The 24,004-nt window shown below is 31.6% G+C and overlaps 1 protein-coding gene across 13 annotated transcripts in view; it reads left to right on the top strand.

The window, feature by feature from the left end:
• GramD1B (GRAM domain containing 1B) overlaps nt 1-23,768 on the top strand; it is a 63,993-nt gene extending 40,225 nt beyond the window's left edge. For all 13 annotated transcript variants that reach the window (XM_040719837.2, XM_040719838.2, XM_071890999.1 and 10 more), the window contains 7 exons: nt 5,301-5,478; nt 9,788-9,997; nt 10,062-10,183; nt 10,244-10,436; nt 16,156-16,395; nt 20,594-20,988; nt 23,230-23,768. In XM_040719837.2, the coding sequence (XP_040575771.1) occupies nt 5,301-5,478; nt 9,788-9,997; nt 10,062-10,183; nt 10,244-10,436; nt 16,156-16,395; nt 20,594-20,988; nt 23,230-23,430 (1,539 nt within the window). In that variant the 3' untranslated portion in view covers nt 23,431-23,768. The remainder of the gene's footprint in view (nt 1-5,300; nt 5,479-9,787; nt 9,998-10,061; nt 10,184-10,243; nt 10,437-16,155; nt 16,396-20,593; nt 20,989-23,229) is intronic.
• The last annotated feature ends 236 nt before the right edge of the window (nt 23,769-24,004 follow it).

The raw sequence follows: 24,004 nt of genomic DNA, 5'->3' as shown, positions 1-24,004 counted from the left end.
ACTTCTCGACATGTATCCGAAAGATGTAGGGGCCTGTAAGGTCCGTGATCCCAACACTGAGGACCTACAAACCACTGTCAGCCAGCACTGGGATGCCATGACAGATGAATACATCTGCAGTGTGTGCCAGGCCTACCGCCGCCACCTGGAAGTCATTATTGCCACTAAGGGCGGCACCATTAGAGTTGTGGTGCCTTTCTCCTAACCTTCATTTGAAGGAAAACAGCCATGATTAATTCAGTTAAAAATCAATAAAACTGGGGGCATATATTAATCTATTTTTCTCTATAAAAATGTTTACCCTCGGCCGCAATCATCGAAGCGATTCTTATAGCGGATGGAGCAAATTTCCCCTTATCATCCTCCATCCTGCTGCAATTGATGGTGTTGATAGATTTCTCGTTAAAATCGACACATCGATTAGTCCTTGCCTTGAACACGGCCCAGAAATTTAACCCTCCCTGGAGACTGAAATATCTTCTTAATAATGTTTTTTTTTTTTGTCATTTTTGCGCCTTGAGTGACATCAAGATATCATTTTCCCTTGGTGTTGATCACTACGACGTACTTAGCGGTTGAAATCGACCTATCCTATTTTATTACATGTTGACTCTATGGAGGGTAGTTGCTATTTATAATTAGTATCAATATAAGATTATATGAGGATGAAGTGTACCAATACTTATATTTTTGGTCTAACCTTTCTTGCATAGACTAGTGTTAATATTTTATCGAGATACATGTCCAAAAAAAAAGGAATGATGTGCCAAAACTTTCTTAGATATATCTTGAGTACGACCTCTGTTCACATCTACATAAATCAATTGCCTCTTTAATCGATAAATATAGAAAAGGATCTTTTATTCAAAAACTTCCTTGTCATCATTTTCGTGATTTTCTTTAATATAAAAATATATATGTCTATATATTTTATATTTTTTTTTTGCCTTTCCTTTATCTCTTCCTCTAATATTTATTCTTTTAAATGTTTTCTTGTAACAAAAGCAAATATGTATCATATTTGATACATGACTGGTACAATCCTCGTGTAAACAATTTGATACAAAAACTACATTGTTACTATGGGGATTGAGCAAACTATATAAATTTCAATAACTGCAAGATGGCGTAGATGTACTAATTATAGATGATAATCAATATATCATTGAAAATAAAAAATTGCAAACGTATTTTCTTAAGTGTTACTTAGAATCATACAAAGTTCTCAATTTTTAAACTAAATTTTTTTTTTAAATATTGTAAAACTAGTAGGTGAAGTAAAAAGTTCGGAGTGTTTTTTCGCTTTATTTTGACAATAAAATTAACATATTTCGGATATATATGGTTCCAAACGGTAATTTGAATAATCTTCAGTTCCTGGGCAATGGAATAAGTGCTTACAAGCCGGTCCAACTCCACGATATCCATTATTTTATCGACATTTTTGACGTTCATATTACCAGAACGGAATTGTTGGAACCACTGCTTTCCCGTTACATTCTGTGTTGGGTCCATAAACAACCCAAATTTTATGGGTTGCAGCCTGCTCCACCTTCTCGTAGTAATACTGAAGAATCTATCGAATTTTCTCTTTTTTTTTTACTTCCGTTTTGAAACACAGTACAAAAGACATAACTGTAAATTGACTTTTTTTTAAAGTGTACGTTTCACCTTTAAGCATACTTTAAGCTTTTTTAATTGTGAGACATAGCTCTCAAAAGACATTTAGCGAAAAACGCTCAGCACTTTTTATTTAAGCTTATAATAATTTCAAAAACAAAAATTGAGCCACGTATTAACATATTGGGGCTATGGGGTTAAGGGGAGGCTGTCAATGAATAATCCCATTCAGTATCTGAGGATTAGTAATGAAGGGGCTAATGTTTCAAAGAGGGATTTTTTGTTTTTTTGTGATTATTATTCACTTTGTTTGATTAACAGATCCTTTTTTGTAATTAGGGGCCTCCTAAAGTTATAAATATCTGCCCCTATTTTGTATTTTTTTTTTTTTTTTTAAGAAATGGACAAGGATTTTAATTAAAAAAATATATTTATATATGGGGCGCTTAAATAACCTATTGGGGCTAATGGAGCAAAAGCTAATGAATGAGCCCTTTAGTATTTGTAGAGTAGTAATGGAGTGGCTCAAGTTTCAATTTAAAACCTTTTTTTTATTAAGATTTTTCATTTTATTTAATTATTTAATGTTTTTTTTTTAATTTTGTACCTCCTAATGTTTTTTTATGTCCAGATAAAGTAATACTGATGTGCGGTTCTTTATATTGTTCCAAACCTTCTATATCCTAAGAATGTGAGGTTCTTACTTATTCATTTAAAATCCCTCTCCTCATAAAACTGCTTGAAAATCAATAATCGATTTGGTAATGATATCAAAATACTAATAATCTATTAACATAATGGCATTATAGGGTTATAAAAGAAAGAAAAGAAAAAAATTAAATATTTTTTATGTTAGAATAAGAAGGACAATAGTCTACAATAAAAAAAATCATAAGATATAGTCTTAAAAGCATCATTTCTCAGAGATTGTGGTTCACATGATTCCATTTCTGATTGTGCAATATATTTAGAATCTAGATGATGACTTTCTATTCCTTTTCAAAGCATGCTCATTTATTCTTATGCCCTTTCTCTGTCCTTCCTACAAGATTCACAGGGATTACGTATAGGCTTATTATTGCCTTAAGTGTTCTTTGAATACATTGTTCATATACAGAGATATACTAATTATTTGTTTAATGTGCAATACATATGTATGGTTCTGATTCCATGCAGATTGTATGGTTTGACATCAGATTTTTCTTCCTTTGGCCCCCTTTTTTCTTTTTTTGCCCCCTCTTTTCTCTCTGTCTCTCTCTTTAACTTCTCCGTTTTTTTAAACATCCTATGTATCGTCCTGTCTACATAACATGTATACAAAACGAACATAACTTTTTTGGCTTCTTGCCTATGTCTCCATTCGTAGTATTTACTAACGTACTTACTATTGAAGGACACAATCAGAGAACTCTCTCGCTCTGGTCTACTAGACTCTACTTACATTAATTCATAGAGGGATTAGTTACATTGTTTAGGACTCTCGAACTCACATCATGAACCAAATAGAGGAAAAAGAGGATTAAGTGCAAAGTGTGTCTGGCTCAAAAGGGACTAATGAACAGGAAAAAGTGTTAAATACCCTAGATGATATGGATATCGCCTATTTATTAAGTTTGGATGGTGATGGTGGGATTTGTTATATTGATCTGCAAGAGTCGAAAGGGAGCTTGAATACTTCTTGATGGAAACATGGACTTGGAGAGGGGAGATTCATCTATATACAATATGTGGCTTTCATTTGTCCAAACAAACAACATGCTTTCAATTCATTTAACCTAATGTTTACTGTATTAATAATGTTATATAATATGATAAAAGTAATATTCTAAAGAATAACAAATAAATTATTCTATTAAACATACATAATACATAGATTCGTATAAAGGTTGTGTTTTTATTGCTTTCCTTTCTTTGAACCATATTAGGATTATATACTTTATTTTATATATATTTGAACTTATTTTCTATTGCGTCATGATGCTTATTTCATAAATTGCGCTTAATATATTGTGTATGCTCCCACAATAGATTTGTTTGTTTTGAAGTAGTAAATGATCTAATTATGTGATATTGTTGAACATGTACATATATTAAAGCGGGGTTGACTTTCAACTTTTATTCAAATTTCGATTACGGCGAGTGTGGAAAAGTTATCCCTGTTATGAAAAGACATATGCTAAATTTCATTGTCTTACAAGGGCATTTTTAGGGAATGATGGGAAAAATTAACTTATTTTTTTCAGTAGTTAAGTTAAAGTTAATTATGATTTTATTTTTTAATAACTAGTTGAGTTACAGTTAATGTTGTTTTCTATAAAAATTAATTAGTTAGGTTAAAGTTAATTAAGAGTTTAATTTTTATAACAAGTTAAGTTTAAGTAAATTTAGAGTTTAATTTTTGTTACTAGTTAAGTTTAACTTTAAAGTACTTTAAGTTTAATTTTTGTTACTAGTTAAGTTTAACTTTAAAGTACTTTAAGTTAAATTAACTCACCCAACCTTAATTTCGATATTAATTATTCTGTCGGTCTGTATGGCTGGGATTTTATCTATATCCAATTGAATGATCAACTGAAAAATACAGATTCAAACTCCCAACAACTTTTCTTGCAAGGTGAAAAAGCAATGCAAGAGAAATTAAATCAATAAATGTAGGTCAAGAAAGCTAGAATTTTATATTTTTGAGTTTTTATGTAATTTTAAACTATATGTAAAGTTATAAGAATATCGAAGATAATTTAAAAAACGATTTGTTGTGGAATATTCCAGCTCCAAAGTTGGATAAAACAGATAGTGTCGACACAGTGTTTAACTAAATTTTCGGAGAACTAACGGTTATTTAAAGAAAGTTTTTTTCTTAGTATTTTCACTGAGAATAAAAAAATAGATTTAACTTTCACAAATTAACTTAATCAAGTTATGTTTAAGTTAAGATAATGCAGTTTAAAAAAATAATTAGTTAAGTTAAAAGTTATTTAACTTAACCTATCTGAGTTGAGTTCAGTTGCATTAACTTGCCCTACACTGTTTTTAGGTCGCACATCTCGATCAAATTATGAAAAAAAGCAAAAACTCTTTACTTTGTTTATATAGATGCTAAGGAGACTCTTTTAGTTATTTTGCATAAAATAACATTGGATTGCCATTTTTTTTAACTTACTATTAGTTTTTGAAAGATTTTTTTCCTTATGAAATTGTTTAATGGCACAAGAAAAGTCAAAAAAGTTTTGAAAATTTTATGATCCCCGTATAGTGCGCACCCCTTTTTATTTCACATTTTTGGAAAGTAAAGATCAAAATTTTCTAATGATATTCTCTCTTTTTGCTCCGTAGAGTAGCTTTAGAAAAAAAACTTTAATTATGTTTATTGTAGATTAGAATAATATCTATTATAAAAAATTTATGCAAAATAATGATTATTGCTCTACTTTAACTTTTGTTGACGAAAAAACAACTTTTGTCTCCTTTCAAACTATGAAATAAATGTACTACTACTTGTAGATGTCAGCATATGCAAAAATCAGATTTTTGCATGTCTTTTTTTCTTACCACAAGACAATATTTCCGAACAAGCCGTAATTGAAATTCGAAAAAGTTGAAAAACAAACCAGCCAAATATAGTATGTATGTACCTAGCTATAAATATTATTAATGAACTTTTTTTGCGTATCCCTCACAAGGAATCCCTCTCTGAAAATGTTCGTCAATGTGAAAGTAACCCTACCTTACATTGTAGTAAAACAATTGACACAAACGAAAAGAGTACTCTACATAACAATGGAAGTGGCGAAGAGCCAAGTAATGAAACATCAGATTCTTCAGAAGACTTCTCACCAGCACTTTCTTCAATATCTAAGGGTAATAATGAACGAATATTTACATATTTATAGTGATACATGTCTTTAAATGATAGTCTACTCATGCATAATTTTCTGTCGATCCTAGAGTCTCATACAGTTTAGTTTTAGTCCGGGTCAGGTCTGTCCTACATATCAGTCCTAAAACTTGTAAAGTTTCGTCCTTGATGACATCAATCAACTTTGTTTATTCTTTTTCAATCAGTTCTAGTACTGATACTAAGTAGTACTAAGACTGGACTCACCTGGACCGAATAAATAAAGACTAACACAACACTACTCATACATTTATCACCTTATATACATACCTGTATGATTGATGACTTGCATTTCTGATAAAGAAAAAAGATAACCAAAAATCGTTAACTAATTTATTTTGCCCCCTATGACTAAAAATGTAAAAAATGCGTCAATGTATAAACTACGTCTGAAAAAAATAGGAACAGTGGTGTCATGACATGCTGTGGTTTACTATATAAGATGGGAATTACATCATTTATATGCTGTAGGGGCCCTATATACTTTATTTTACCAGGCATACTTGATTAGCGTTAGGAAGATACATTTAATTTATTTTCATTTTCATCGTTAAGTTATCAATGGTGGACGATATATGTAGCCATACCTATTTGTAAGATGTATACTTATTACGTCACACCATTGGGCATGCTTTCCTATATTTTTATCATGAAAATAGTATATCTAATATGCAGTAATAATAATCGTTGGCATTTTTTTAGCTCGCCCGTGTTTTTATATTGAGTTGGCAACAGGAAGAGGGTTTTTTTTTCTTAAGCAGCTATATTATTATTTAATTTATGAGGAGTTAACTTCCTTCCCCCACCCCTTGTCACAGGTGATTGGAGTTAATCTAATGAAACGTCTTGAGAACCAAGCTGCTCTCCTCCAGAAACTTCTTGAAATGGTCAAGATGATCATATTTATTTTTGGTTTTCTAAATGCCTAAAATACACACGATTTTCATCACTTGACACGGTAACTGACAATTTGACGAATGCTTGGGAGAAGAGACGTTTATGGCCTTTGCATTTCCATCAATCCCCTCTCCTTATAAAGTGCGTTCGTTATATTTTTGTTACTATTTACAAACTCCTTTCTACAGGCGTACATGGCAGTCTAGGGTGACTAACCGTCCTTTTTTGCCTAGACATGTTCTCTTTCTACATCCAGGTTTTTTTTTTTAAATCATTAAATGTTAGACTTTGATTGGTTCAGTCGATTTGAAAAACTACTTCAAGTGAAAGTAAATTTGAAATGATAGAAATATCAAAATGGAGCAAACAATGTATACGAAAAAATAAGATAATTAACAAGAATAAGAATTTAAAGATATTTTATTGCTAAGTATTACTTCAAAGCAGTCACAAGAACTATGTAAGATGTCATTCGGCATTTCCATAATATGTGTGCTTATATTTAGATACTCTAGAGTATATCAGTTGACAAGATGTTGATCAGATTTATCATATTTTCGATGACGTCATCTCAGGCCATGTTTTTACACGTGCATCAAGAAACAAAAGGTGGCAAATAAAATTTAACTGATTTTTGAAAACTATTACAAAATGTAGGACTTGAAGTTATTTTATAAGCCAAAGTTAATAAATAAATATTATTCATTGAATGCTTTAACCATAAAAAGATCCTTGAACATTTATAATTATTCTTCCTCCTTCTTTTTCTCTCTCTCTTTCTATACCAAGAACTTTTTTCCCTAGACTCGACTAGATATTAATCCTATAGCAACCTAATATATTAAAACCCATCATTCAATATATAAATACATCAATGATTACTATTAACATAATAATTTGAATTGTTCAAAGTACCCCAACGGTCATTACTATACTCATAATTCCCCATAGTTTCATTCTATTCGTGAATTTAGTAGAGGAAACATGCGTGCAGATATCTCTAATGCTCTTGCTTCCAAAGAAGCTGCGATTAGGTAGCTTCAAGCCCGAGGACTCCTTCCATCGATCGTGATTTGTTCTTGTGGCAGGAATTGTAAGGAAGTAGTGCGTGCAGGCATCCTCTGGTATAGTTGTTCCCGGGCATCTTGTGGGAAAATATATTCAATTAAAAAAAAAAAAATTTTTTTTTTTGAAAAATGTTCCATTTCTTCTAAACATTCTATGATGATCGTCTGTCCTACTTTACTTATTTAATTGAAATACTATGAAATAAATAAAATATGAAAAATTGTTATTAAAAAATATCTTGGGTTGATATTGAAAACATATAAATTAGTATAATTCATTCTTAGCTACTTTATTGATTTATACACATTCAAATTGAAATTGGAAAAACAAAAATTTATAGTATTTAATTCATTAATTTCCTATATCTATACTTTACTATCTTAATGCATATTTAGTATTTAGTTGATGCTAGGGGAAAAAGTTCTTGGTGTAGAAAGAGAGAGAGAAAAAAAGGAAGAATAATTAGAAAGATAAAGTGGCGATGGTAGATTTTAGTATATATATATAATCCTGCGGACGCCCCTCATATGTTCCATTTCTAAAAAAAAGTTATATAATATATATGACTCATATTACTTGATATATATATATATTTTTAATTTGGCAAAAAATCTTATAGGGATTCGTTAATGAATCAAAGTTTGACATGGGAAGGATTAATGGGCAAAATAATTTTTGAAAAGAAATTATAACCTATAAATTCTCAATTGTTAATTTATATTTAATTGGTTTCTTATAATTCGTAACTCTCTAGAGACCTTTTATGGACGAGAAATAAATTACAAAAGGATTTCCTACAAATAATCAATTAATTGATTTGTTAATTAAGAACATTTCCCACTAATGTCTTTCTCCAGTCTAAATAAATGCTGTCATTACGAAAAACCCTAGTTAACTTTAAGACCTTTTGTACTAATATTAGTGTTCAATTCCACTTGGAAATTCTGGATCAGCACAAGCCAATTTATATTTTTTTCAAAATCTGTTTTGCTAACTAATTCAGTCCTGATTGGTCTTATAATATAAATGAACTGTTGATGACGTCAATTATGTTTTGCATGAAGAGCACATAACTTGGAATGGCATTATAAAAAATCTGTTTTTTCTACTAATAAGGTAGAACCAATTATTGCTGTCACACGAAGGAGTGTTTTTGTTTATTTATAATGACTATAAATGACTATGGTTTTAACAGTTTTTAAATTTTTTGAAATACAGGCTGCTGCAAAATAATTTATTTTCTCCAATGTTTCTTAATAATAGAAAATACATTAAGTTTTGTTTTGTACAGTTTTGAAAGATAGATGACATCTCTCAATTTGAATCATTTGTTGTTCTTCTTTGAATAACTTTTCACTGAGAGTTTATTATTCCATTGAATTAGGAACATATCCATCTATTATGATTGTGGGTGATAAGTTGATTAGGAAGTTAGTTATGGGAAATTATGCAAAGGTCTTAAATATGTTGGGGGTTTCTGGAATTAATCCGGTTGCACCAATTTAGATTTCTTGCATGAAATTGGATTTGTTAAGAACAATTTTTGCTATTTAACACACTTATCTGTGGATTTACTCGTGTTGAAAGAATTTTATAAATTTCAAATTATGAAAATGAATTCACAAAATTGTATGTTTTTTTTTTTTTTGTAAATTAGAAATGGAAGCAAGTAACTGATTTTAATAAATCGCAGCAATAAAAACTCTATGAGCTAAACTGCAATTAGTTTAAATACGAGCAACAGTATGTAGAATCCTTTTTTGCAATGTTTATTTTCGACGGTAAACGCCCGTGTCTAACTACTCCAACGCATGAGAGCGACTCACTGTATTTCCAAGAAAACATAGAATTTCGTCTCTAGAATGAAACCACGCACACTCATAAAAAATAATTTGGTCTTACAAAAAAAACAAAAATTTGTCTCGTTTAAAATTTGGTCTAAATATGAATTGTAATGACGTTACGTGTATTTCAAAATTGTGAACATCGTCACAGTAAAGGTTAAGGTGTTGCATTAATCATCTTTTCAAAGCTCATAAATCAGAATAGGAGAGAAAATCGGTCCGTAGATTCAGACCCAAATATATATATATATATTGAGACCCAAAGAATTGGTACACATTTTGAAAAAAAAAAAATTGGTTTACGGTTTGGACCTATAAATGGATCCAAATGGTATAAAAATAATGACTTAAGACCGAACCGGATAAAAAAATCTGACAGAGTCTCAACTATAGTACATACCTACTTATCTATAGGATGAGAGCCACTGCTTTTAGAATAAACAACTTTGATTTTATTTAACAGAACACACAGAGAATCGACGAAAAAAGAAAAGATCTCTTCCCCCTCCTCCAGTTATCTCTATAGAAGATAATTTAGAGGAATGGAGTTCGAAGCATGTCGGAAAAGACATGGTTGATGAAACCCTTCAAATGTCTGTGGATTCACTTTTTACACACTACTTTACCAATTCTAAATTCTTCCTCGCTTTTCATTCATCTAGAAAAACTTCAGGTAGTATACCCCTTTTAATCGATACCCTTTCATCAATATCTTAATTGTTTGTTTTTTCCTTTAGACATAGTTCTCTCACCTTGGTCTCAGAAAGAAGACTCTGAAGATAAAGTGAGAGTCACAAACTTTACCATATCAGTTACTCATCCCATGGGACCAAAGTCTTCACAAGTTACGGAAACACAGGTATGAAGGAAGTTGGTTCTTCTTCTATTAATGGATTATAGCTATGAAATGCTTATATAGGTTATGAAATCTGAAAGTCGTCCAGGGTATTACTATATGATTGATGTAGATACTGTCAATCGCGGAATACCCTATGCCGATAGTTTTTACGTGACCTCCTTTTTCTGTCTATCTCGAATTTCCGATAATGAATCCAGAGTGACAATCAAGTCCACTATTAATTTCAAGAAAACAGTTTGGGGAATTCTGAAAAGTAAGTCAGTCTTTTCTATTAATTTAAATTTGTAGACCTTCTAGTTCTATTAAGCAATTGGGATCATTGTTTTTGGACAACGTGACTTGCATATTTTTTTATATATCTGTAAAAGTACGCTTATAAACGGATTTTTTTGTCCTTTATATATTATACAGGACATACATATATAAATATAAACCGGAGCAGTTGCATAACAAGTTTATAAATAAACATTATAGTTTATACTTATTGCTCCGGGGTAGAATTTCAACTAATATTTAAAAAATCAATCTTTATTTTTAAAAAAAACAAAAAAAACAAGCAAATTAGCAATCATGATAAGTATTTGTTAAAATGGATTAAAATCCTTTTTAAAATGCTTGAAGTTAATTGGAGGCACTCCATTTCTTCTCCTGCAAAATTGACTCTCATCATGATTTAGGAATTTTAGTTGCGAAAAAGCCATTGCAGGGAGGAAGCTACCAAAATTATACTTCTCGACTAATCTTCACAAATAGGGTGATAGGTAGGTCGTAAAATGCCAGATAGACACTATGATTGACCTTCAAAACCTCTGTAATGAAGCCTGCGGGCGTCTACATCCCTGAGGGTGATTTTTGGACTCTGAACACACTGTACTCATGAAGGGGGGTTCCTTGATGCTCCGCCGCGTCACCAGATCATTGTGGCTATTGTTAGCCAACTCCACGATGAAGATCTTCTAGTCATTTCAAATTATTGAAACGGTGGTACAAGAATTGAGGAATATCAAAATCACCTTGGTCCGTGTCAGCCTCTTGGCTATTGTGCCCTTACTGAGAAGCCGCCACTTTTGTAGATAATATAGCTGCATCTCCAGTTTCCCTGAAACACCCCACGCATAGTTTCTTGAGACACACTAGCCTTAGAGCCATCTTTCTCATAGATCTATTCTTTTTTGCGGTTGAGCTTAAACCTCATTGCCTCGATCAATCGGATTGTCCTCATGAACCTCGTGCGACAACTCCTGGGCCTGTCATCGATACTCCCAATACCCCTTGTACCGCTTGATCGTGTAGTGGACCGACGACTTGGACAAATGGAGGTATTTCAGGGCCTTTTTAATGAACCTGCAGCTCCTTCCCTTCCAATAAAGCAAAATGATGGTGCACTTCGGGTTCATGATATCGTTGTTAGGGCTACGTTTTAGAAAAAAAATAATAAAAATAAAGATAAGGGTTGCGTGAGGTATATATAACAAACATAATTTAAAAAATATGCCTCCTTCTAGGAGAAATATTAGGCTAAAGTTACTGTTCTAAGACTTATGGGTCTCCCGGTCGTTAGCAATTTATATATCTTTCTTTGTACTATTATTATCATTTTTTTTTTTAATGAAGGGTTAAATCACTCATCATGAAAGCTTTTATTATTGTTAATCTAATAATAGGTTTACATCAATATCAAAGAAAACAAATTGTGTGTCTATTAAATTCGTAATAATTTATTAATTTAATCCGCTTGATCCATATTGACAAATTTCATCAACTTATTTATTGTGAAAAACAAAAATATGCATCGAGTAATACTTTGATTTTTGACTAAAATACATCATGTCAGATAAAAACAATGCTTCTTAAAAATAAACGTACAACACTCGCAACAATTAAATGGCATTAGGTTTATTTTGAAGAAGCAATCAAAATAACTTTATCAACAATTTTGCTCCAACAATTTAACGCTATTATAACATCAAAAACTTTCATTAACACTAAATCAATAGGAACTCTGAGCTTTTTTTCTTAGCTACGAAATAGTCCCATCTGGTGGTACTAGGAGACGAAGACACCTAAAGTGTGCTGCGTATGTTCAGTCTACACTTTTGCCCTGTTTTCGTGGCTGTCTCTGCAGAAAATCCAAATGAAACTTTCTAAATACGTCTGTTTCTTACTCATTTTACTAGATGGGTTAAATTTGTTTGCGTAATACTGTCATTACAAAATGAAAGACGGCCCAAATGAAAATGCCCCAAATGAAAACTTACAGTTGGTACTTGGTTGGGGAAGAAGAAAGAATTAAGTATGAATACAATTAACTAAGGAGGGCAGAGAACTTATAGTTTGTTGCCCGTAAAATCTCACGAGTCAAAAAATAGTTAACAACGACCTCGCCAAATTAATTATCTTGTGCAATTTGCGCATTTATTCTTAATATTTTATTTTTCTACTTTTTCTCCTAGTAACTGTAGATTCAGTAGTTATTATTCTTCAGACTTAGATAATAAATAATTAATCAATTATTGTTTATCCCAGCTCTGATTGGACTGATTAAGTATAAGTAAACGTAATAGTATTACATTAATGTAACCCATTTAACCTAGGAATATTGTTTGCTATCTTCATAAAGTATATTTATTTCTCTAGGAATGGCTGGGGTGGGAACTTATGCTCATTGAGTTCAAAAGAATAATATGTCCCGAGGGCGTTGTCCATGAGCTACGTCGATTCCCTAAATTTAATATAGTTAGCGCAACAAAAAAAAATTCCCCTCGTCAGAAAATTTTTAAATGTTTTAATTTTCGAGAGAGAAAAAATACATTTCTCTAAATTTGAACAAATAACAAGTTGTTTTTTTTTAAATAGTCTTTTCTGAAAAATTTTTACTCTAAAAATTTAAAAAAATGTTTTTTTTGCCTTCCAAAAATAGTCAAATTAGGTATTTTTAAAAAAGACAAAAAAATTTCATTCAAAAAAGCTCATCCCCATAAAAAAAAATCATGCATTATCACCATTATATAACTGTGCCCTTCACTTGGAAATACATTATTGTACCTCACTAGCAATAAGTTAAAATTGTAAATTATATACTAATTCTATAGTTGAGAAGAATTTTGCTAACTACCCACTAATTTCCCCCTGTTTCTTTTAAGAGGTATAATAAAATAAGATAGTGACATCCTTTCAAATATTATAATCCATCATATTACTTCCTCTAATATTGTATGGCAAATTTCCTAACTTTTGAATGCAATTTCGTGGGTTCCTAAAGTGTAAATAAGAAAAGTTTATCAATAAAGAAACGCTTTATCTATGTAAAAATTGTTGATCACAAGTGAGGTAGATTGACTTATCCAGCTGTTGCAAGCAAACTAATCTACAGATTGCCCTCAAACTTGGCATCATAATGAACGACAGTGCTGCGGAAATAAAAAAGAAGTTTTTAATCTCTTCAGCGCGGCCATTTAAATTAACAATTCCCCATACTTTTTTGACAAAATGTATATATATATATATATCATATAAAGGCAGCTGATATTAAGAAGGGTTTTGATTTTGTAATACCATTTGTACTGATGAAAATCATGTGTACAATGAGCATGTAAAAAGAACCCCAAAAAAACGAGAATAATAATGCTCTTGACGTTTCATTAGATTAGCTACAATCAGCTGTGAGAATTGAAGAAATGGAGAAGGAAATAAACAAGGACATTTGCCTGAATTACTCGGACGTCGATTCCCAATTCTACTCTGAATAAAACAAGGAATTACAATTATAACTCATCATGAAATCCTCAGGATTACTCTTCGTCTTTTATGAGCACATACTAATGTTCAATCAGGTTTTGAATATAATTCAACGTTTTCTGGTATATAACTATAAAGGACTCTAGAAAAGGAAAGTGTAGGATAAATTAGTTCTCAATTCTGATTAGCTTAAAATTAGAAGCTGCTACATGTTCCTTTATCACGCAGCCAGTTTGAACAGGCCGTCTCCCCCCTAGTGGAAAGAGAAGAATAAGGGCGACTACGTCACAACAATAAAACCATATTATAGGTCGGTGTTAGGAACATTTTTTTTTTTATTGTTCCCTTAACCGCTCCTTCCTTAGAGTCCTTTAGTTCACTACTCAGGAATTAAATAATAATGACAACTGCTAAGGAACAGAAAATTTCTTCTTTATATGACCAATTACAAATTATTGGCCATCTAAAAAACACAATGGATTTACATCACTGACCATATGTCTCACTCCAGCCTTCTCCTTGTGCTCTTACACTAATCTAATCTTTACTTATAATTAAATAAAATTAGTGTTGAGACTTTGTTCAAGACGGATTTTGTCCCAGATTCGGTTTTTTTAATTTTTTCTAGGCGGATTTGGACTGATACTTTTGTCCGGATAGCAATATCAAATGGAAATTAAATCGTTTTCAAATTGTGGATAGATTTCTTTTGGTCTCAATCTATGGGAAGATTCTACATTCTATCCTAATTAATGAGTTGTGCAACACATTAGACTTCATATGACGTTATTTTGGTTGATATTCACAATTTTGAAACACCACTGGCATCATGAACTAATTATTTATAGAATTGTTCTACACCAAATTTTAAACAAGACTAATTTTTTTGTAAGACCGATCCCGACCGATTTTTTTCGTAGATACCGACCTATGTCGAATTTTTCAATCAAATCTAATGCAAGCCAAACTTACTGAAAGGACTTCAATTAGTCATAAGTGCCTCAGACTTATCCCTTTCCTTTTTTGGTTATTCTCGCAACGTGAAAACTTATACACTCTTCTTTAAAAATAATTTTCACGTCATGACGTCTTAGTATCTTGTATTATCAGTGTTACCAAATAACTAATTTTACAGGTTCACTTAACCTTAAAAATAGCGGCTCCTAAGGACTTTATCACTTGTTAAAAATTAATATAAATTATAGTACTCATATCAACGAATATGTTTATCATACTGTCGCAATATTGAGGAAAAGTATCCCAGCTTGCTTTTATGTTATCGCCACACATATATAGTGCTTTGAATAATAGAAATCGTTTGTATTTTGGGATGTAAAAAAACAAAAAACGAAAAATCAATGTTTTGGAGGAGAACAGCTTAGGTGTTTCATTCCATCAGCTACAAGAACCTGCACCGAGAGAGGAGGAAGAAATCAACTAGAACTAGGCAAGAATTACTCAGATGTTTCTTCTCAATTATTAATCTGCAACAAATCATCATGAGCACATAAAAAACTGAGAGGAAGCCATCTTCTTTGGCAACATACGAATTTTCAATCAGGTTTTGAATATAATTGAATGTAGTAGGAAAGGAAGTTAAATAATAATGACAAGAGCTGATGAATGGAAAATTAATTCTTTAGAGTACCAATTTTAAATAATCGGGCGAGCTAAAAGATACACTCGATTTACACCAACAGTACTTACCTTACCAACCCCTACTTCATACATCAAAAGAATATGCGTTCAAATAAAATCAATACTATTAAAATGTATTTAAGGATTTTCTCATTATCTTGATTATTTTAATTTCATATATACATATAGCCCAATATTTCATAGGCATATATGAGTCAATTATAGACATTGCATTCAAATATCTGGGATCAGAAAAGATATCCAAGTATGTTAGCTTTAGTTTAAAACCTTTATTTGATTTAAAATACACATATTGGCTCCCATACGGCCTCTTTAAAATAAAATTTGTCAATTTATCAATCTTTTATGGTGACAATCAATTTTGGCTGCTTTAAGTGCAATTTGCAACACACTCAAAGGTAAAGAATAATTTTGCCATAGTCATAATAATTAGTATAAGAATACAAATGTAATTCACGCTCAATTTAGAGAAAAATCCTATTTGCTTGCTTTTATATTGACTGCTGCCCGGATGTACCTTCGAATTATTAATTCCCTTTTCTTACATATAACTAACTTTTCTTTGTATTAAAAAGGTTTCATTGAGAAAAATGCATTGACGGGATTAGAGGAGTTTTATGGAAGTCTTATACGAACTCTTCATGCTGAGAGTGAAGTAAGAAGATCCCTTTCATCCGCTGATCACAATAGAAAGTCATCTACACAAACTGGAAAATCAAGTCATAATTCTACTGATGTATCACGTACAAGGCATTCGGGGGAACCATCCTCGGAAATGCTTTATGAAGGTCGAGATGGAAAGAAGTCGCGATCAGGTAATTGATTTTTTTAATAATATAAATTTACTTATCATGTTTGACCTGAAAAGGTATTGCAAAAGTAGTCACTTTAAGAATATTAATATATAGGTATAACATATACATATATTTATGTCAAAGGATAACCTAAAAACAATCTTAATCAAAGATTATTAAAAGAAGAAAATTTGTTTGATTAATTTTTTACTTCAGAATAGGTAGGGAAGAAAAAGTAATTTCATATTTTCCCGCCCTTTTTTTTAAACTAAGTATATCATGTTCATTATTGCTCACATTGGATCATACAATAAGGCATTGTAAATGTTTGAGTGTATACTATAAATGTTTTTGGACAGTAATGTGCTTGGCCGATTCAGTCGTGAATTATTGTGCGTCGAGTATGGAGGTCTCAAAGGAAGAAATTCGCTATATTTTACATTTTTACTACCTGAAAGGGAAAAAGCGCCTTAAAAGAGACGAAGAAAATTTACGATATATACGGGCCGATACTTTTTCGGTTTGTGTTGAACAACAGTGGTTCATTCTGGTGTAGTTGAAGTGAATGATGGGCCACACACTGGGAGGCCTGTCATCGAAAGTGTCGATCAAAATTGTGGAAAATATCGATATTGACAGTCATATTAGAAGCTGTAGCATTGCTCAAGAAGTGGAACGTCATAAAACCCTTTTAAACTATTTGCGGAAGGCTAGATACAAAAATAAAATCGAATAAGAGAGGTTTCTTTTAAAAAATGTCAGGGCTGATGACACGCCAGAAGCATTAGCCCTCATTTGGGAAGTTTGGCCTCAATAAAGGCCATTGGAAATTGGTTTTCAGTTGTTGTTTTTGCCAATAGGAACAAGGGATTCTACGAAAATGGTATTATTTAGTTGGATTCGCGTTGGCAACAACTGATTTACAAGAACGGGCCTACTTGGCTTAATTCATATGATTGTAACACTTGTTATGGAGTATTGAAATAAAGTGAAAAATGAAAAATATGAAATTACTCTTTCCCCATCCTAGTATAATAACCAACAGCCCAATTTTGTATATACATACATATTTAAGTAAATTATAGGTTTTATTTTCTTATTTATGGGATGTCTTAAGAATGTCAAATATAGTTTATGTGACTTACTCCAATATGGCTTGTTACATAAAATTGATCAATTTATAATTATTTCTGCATGAGGACATCATTCTATGTCAAATCAAGGAGAGCATGTAACCCAACCCTCTCAGATTTACATGATTTTTGGGACACAAGGTCAAATTCTTGTGTAGATCAATAATTATTAGTTGTGCATGAGATATAGATACTCGTCACACTCTCTTTTTGGACCGAAATTTTCTGTGTCATTTTAATGTTTTATTACTGACCACTACGGTTTCATGTACATTTTTTGATTGCAAAGAATTTACCTCTTGAAATTTGGTACTTTACTATTTTGAAGGGCGAGGACTCCAAAAAGGAAGAATATTTGAATGTCTGTTCACCTCAATTTTGATTGAAAAAATAAAAAAACTGATTACCACGGGCAATTTGGGTTACTTTTCTCTGGTCAATTTTTTAGTTATGTGCTTATATCTTAAACTTAAACTAATAATAGTGATGAGAAACTGACAAATTAAAAAAATAAAAATATGAGTTGGTTACAGCGTACCACTCTATGGAAATGGAACTCTCCAACAATTTACGGCATCTCCAAAAGATTAATCAGAATAATTGGTTGATACAAATTGATGTTAATTTGTTGAAGAAAACAAAATGTTACGAAAAGTAGTTTTAGCTTACTTTTGTGTTAACGGGTAACGTATGTAAGTTGTATAAATTCACAAGTGCCTTGCTTGTGTGCTCTCTCTCTCTCTTCCACTCTCATAAACGCACTCTCCTGATAAGGATCATATCATCATCTATATTTTACTGTGCGTGAATAAATGTATAGAGTCTCCTAGTTGCCGTTACTTACATTCAAGTAATTCAAAGACAACTTTCAAGTGTATTTTCTCGTGGTGGCTTTTTTTTTATTTTTAAAGTGAATCATTTAGTTATTTAGTGTTGTTCTAATTATTAATATTTCTCTTGCTGTTACCATGAAGAAAGCCAAGAGCTCAATGGAGTTAAATTCAAACCCTTCTAAAAAGAGAATCCGTGGATTTTCCAACTTTCTTTTAGATAAAAGCCCGAAGAAACACTTGTCTAACTCAGTGTCAAATCTTTCTTCAGAAAAGAAATTGAGTCGTCCATTATCAAAAACGCGGGAAAATGATTTAACGAATGTGGTAGAATCTTCATCAACTACTATGAAGGACTCTGTTAAAAAACCCAACCATCTTCACAGTAAAAAGAAAAAAACGGCAACTCCAGACAAGAAGATTTGTTCTTGCAAGTACTTGAGAAATAATGGCAGTAGAAACTATAGTTTCGAGTATTGTTCTCCTTGTGTTTCACAGCCTGATATTAATTTAGGTAGTAACCTTTGTGATTAATGAGTAGGAGATATACATACATAATTACATATAGTACCTACTAGTGGCTCAATTTTGACGGATGGGGATTAGAGTGGTTCTTATTCTATACTTACAAAATCAACCTTTTATACGGATCGCTTTTAAATAGAGAAAGAATTAGTGTATTTTCCTTTTTTGCCGTTTTCATTAATTTTCATGAGTTGAGTGTCGTATGATTTAAAACAGCTCATTTCGTAGTATGAACTCAAAAGAGGGATCACATAGGAATTTTATTTCTTTATTAGTTTATATCAACAAGTTTAGAATTCGTGTCAATTCATACTCTATCAATGATTATCAATTATTATTTAGATAATAAATATTAATTTTTACATTCATTGAATTGATGATTTTATCTAAAAAATCACAAAAATACAAAAGACTAGCTACCATATTTCTTTACAAATTTTTAATTTCCCTTTCGATAGTCGTGGTTGAGATTGGATAAAAAAGCTAATTGTGTCTCCCACACTCTGAATTGGTCTGAAATAATTCGGAAAATATATTCAACTCCCAAAAGTTGTAACATTTGAGCGACGTTCAGAAAACTTTCAAACTTTCGACTAAAACTATAAATTTATCAACATATCCTGATGTTCTTATTTTTACACACAAAATAAAAATAGAGTATATTACAGGTACTACCGAGAAGAGAAGAGTGAGTGACCCCAATAATGGTTCGTTTTGTAGATATTTTTTTTATTCAGTTCTTTTTCCAGACAGCCCGAGGGACTAACAGTCTTAAGGACTAATATGACCTTTTTCTATGACTAAACTAGACTTGACTAAATACATAAATACTAACACCAGCTGTTGCCCCCCCCAATTAAGGAATTTTTACTTTATACCAAAAAAATAATAATAATATTTGAATTTTTTTCCTAATAATTGAATATTTTAAATTTAATTTAATTTTTCATTTTTTTCCCCTAAAAATTTAATCTCCTGTGAGTAGCAATGGATTTTTGAATTGTTTTTCGAAAAAATTAAATATTTGGAATAATTTTTTATAATTGAATTTCTTTGTGAATACATGTGGATTTTTGAACTTTTTTCCTTAAACATTAGCTTTTTGAAAATTGTTTACTTATATGAATTTGTAGTCAAGGCTTCAGAGAGTGGGTCCGTGTGGCAGCGAAATAATAAAGCTCCAAGCAGGAAAAAAGCCAATAGGGAATAAACTTTGCTTACTTAATTATAACTTGACAACCACCTCTTGAACATTCATATCTCTTTGAAAAGTTGATGAAAGAGACTCCATACGATCCTTGGCTCAAGATAAAATCCAAAGTGAGGAATAAACTGGGAATGACTACAAAAAGAAACAAAGAAAGGGACCTGAGAGGAATGAAATAAGCACAAATCTCATATATTGAAGGAATTCTAGGAATTGTTATATTATCATGACACCAGATATACTCCATTCCTTCCTAAGATGTAGTTGGTAGGTGAGATAAAGGATAAGAATTTCGAGATTTGTACTCCCAGGTCATGAGGGAGGTATTTTTTTCTCATTTCTGTTTCTATTTTGTATTTGTGAATGCCAAAGAGGGTAGTTTACTTATTTGTTTAGTACAAAATCAGTCCCTATTGGTTGTTTTTAAAGAATATATTTTTTATTTGCCTATATAAATATGAATTTAAGAATATACACAAACTCTTGAATTATTGTTAGTATAAGCAATTCTATTTTTCTTTCAGGGCGCTCATCTCATTTTGATATCAAAGCCACTGCTTCCAATAATGAGAAGTCCTTTTCTCTATTAGGAAGCTTTCCCTTGAAGTTAATCATTACTCTTTTAATTGGTTTGTTTCTAACAAATCTATTATTGTTTTTCAAAGTTTGGACATTAGAGTCAAAACTCTCGAGTGCATCAAGAGGCGGCAGCGGAGAAGGCTCTTCAGCTTCATATTCTCTAAACGGATATTCATCATACTACTTATTTCAAGAGGACTTGTTGAAACTCTCTTCTCTTCCCTCACCACAAACCAAAGAAGAATGGATCCAACTTCTTCAAAAACAAGAGCTTATTCATCAAATTGAATTGGGAAAGTGGATTGAAATGTTGGAGCATGCCATGTCCATTCTCCGTAATGTAAGTCTTCAATGATTATTAGTATTGTGAAAGAAAAAACTTTTTATCTTTTCATTGTTATCTCTTACGTTATATAAATACAAATTAACGTCATTGTCTTAATTTTGAAACTAATCTTGGACAGATTGTGTGCACATTAAGGATTTTGATCTGTTTCCGAATATGAGGGGTTCTTTTTTTACCTTTTTGGTGAAAGAAGTGCTCATATTTTCTACAAATGAATTCAAGCCAAAAAATAAATTTATTTTTGAACGCAGAATCCTAACCTGATTTCAGTTTTTATATCAGTCATCTGAATTCTGACATATCTAGGATTATAGTAATTTGGGACTATTATTATTCAGAGGCATTTTACCATGCTCACTTGGTTAATGATAAATCAGAATAGTCAAAATTAGAAATGTTTTATGTTTTGTATTTTTTAAATCGGTCAATCGAAATTTTTTGAGTTAAACATTGAGGATTCCGATTCTCTCCCCCCGCTGAATGACCCATTCATTATACAATATTTGGAAATGCATGCATAAAGTTGTCAACTGAACTCAAGTTGAGACTTTTAAAACTGAGGAGTGAAATATAATAGGTACATCGTTATGGAGTTAAGGACTAGGAAATGAAAAGATCTGTCAAACTAACTGACGTAAGGGATAACTAATTATTATTTGGATGACAGAAAAGACGTGGTTCTAGGAAATTTTGCAGCGAACTTTTTTCGTGTCTTGGAAATTTACTGCATGCTATATTCGTTGCCTTTTTCTGCTTGTAACATACTTACTGTTTATCGGAAAAAATTTTTTTTGTTCCTAATTGGCTTTTTTTAAATTATAATTTAAAAATATTTTTTTATTCACTTTATGGAGTGAAGTCCCCATTAGACTTTTCAAACCATTGCTTAACTTGAACAGTATTTTTTTCCATCAAGAAGCAATGTAAAATTAAAAGACGAAATTGTTTTTGATCCATTGTTTAGGAAATAATAAATGTAGCGAAGCACTTTGCACAATAACTCATAAACCAATGAATAGAATGTCATGAAAGTTGGTACTAACGGAAAATGAGGTAAATGAATAATAATAATAAAACATCGCCATCTATATGTGAAGCCCGGTACTTTTGAGCCCTTTTGTTTCCCTGGTGGAAACTTTCACACTCTGAAAGAAAAAAGAAAATAGCCTATCATTCTTTAATTATATATACATATATAACAAAAATCTTCATTAATCGTTTTCTGAGATACAGCCAATGTCAAATGGATTCATTCTATTCTGCTGCCATTAGCCTCACAGATGGCGACAAGCCTCTTGCAAAAAAAAATAGCAAGTATTGCGAATTAAGTTCGGATCCATGGCACCCTACTCCTTATCGACGGAGGTATGCATGGCTTCAATGTACGCGTGACGTATATATTGCCAGAAAGAAAAGTTGAGGGGATTGACAGCGACCTGTATAGTGGCCCAGAAAGCGATGTTGTTAGCTAAGAAGGTCAGAGTATTTTTAGCTACGTGAGCAGGGGCCCCATCATGCTAAAAAATGACATTGCCGCGGGGGGAAATTTTTCTGGACCCATGGAGACAGATTAGCCTTGAACATGACGTGGCACACTATAAAGTTACAGACAGTTCTAATTTCCTGAAATAAAAACCTTTCAAATCAAAATAATAAAAGTGTGTAAGTTTCCTACTTTACCTTAGTCTTTACCATTGAAATATTATTCCTTTTTTTCTATCCATGGAGTGACTTACATTTTTTTCAAGCATCAACTAAAATCATGACTATGAATGAGCAAGGTCCCAATAGTCAATTAGTCCTTTAAAAATAGGGTAAAGATCTCAAATTTGTGATTCTTAATTCACACTATTCCTTCTTTATTTCCTCACCATTTTCCACTTCTTCAGAACTATAGCTGAGCTGATACAACATTTTAGACTAATAGTAATGTTTTGACCTATATTATAAACATGAAAAGGCGGCGAATAGGTCATGTGGCAAAATATCAAAGAGGCAAAAGTACCAAAGGCAAAATGTTCACTGCAAAGTTACTTATCACGACAAAAATAGATCAACAAAGAAAAAACTTCGTAAAACATATGTACATTAAACGAATATTTGAATTCAATTCCCTTTTCTATGTAATAACTATTCTAAGTTCCAAAAAAAGAGTGGGTGCTCAATGTAATCTATATTCCTTGATTAATCTAATTATGTGATACCTGGAATACATGTTTTTTGTTTTTTTTACAGACGGAAAATTCTTTGAGTGACTTGGAGAAAAACCTTCATCCTTGGACATTAAATAAGTTTCGTCCTTCATTATTTGATAAGAAACTGAAAGAGCACAGCTTTAATAGAGAGAGTCATCCAGAAGAATCAGAGGAGGGTACATTCAGCTCACCGCCATCATTAGCATCCTCGTCGTCAGCTCCATTAAAGGAGGACTTATGAAGATGATGATTTAATAATTGTTTTTATTTATTTATTAGTATCTATTTGTTCCAATTATGCAAAGAATATTAAATTGAAGAAGAAAAACATGAAATAAAATAAATTGAAATCAGAACAAGAACTTTGGAGAGATTGTCGTCTAGCCATATGAAGGAAAAAGAAAGACTCCTCTTATTCAAATGTGATCATTGTGATTAGTCTCAAATTTATATGTATCGTTTAATCATTTTACCGGTGTCAATTAATTTACAATTTCACTAAATATGTTATCGATGTTAAAAAAAGGTTTTTTATCTTCCACAAAAAAGAAAGAAATATATATATATATCTACACAATACATACACGCTTACCACTTAATCATCCATACTGTAGGGATGGGCAAAATGTAGAAAATAAACAAACTAGGAATTCCAGCCCTGAAATCCGTGCATTAAATTATGCAAGTCGACTTACTTGCAATTTGGGGAAATTAAGAAGGTAACTATTCCATCAGGGAAAAAGATATATCGCTTTTCCCTTGCGTATTCCTTGGTGAAAATCTTTGAATTGCTACTTTCCCCTAAACTTGCTTCG

Source organism: Lepeophtheirus salmonis, chromosome 9, assembly GCF_016086655.4.
Source record: "Lepeophtheirus salmonis chromosome 9, UVic_Lsal_1.4, whole genome shotgun sequence".
NCBI classification, from domain to species: Eukaryota; Metazoa; Arthropoda; class Copepoda; order Siphonostomatoida; family Caligidae; genus Lepeophtheirus; species Lepeophtheirus salmonis.
This window is presented reverse-complemented; position numbering and strand designations above follow the sequence as displayed.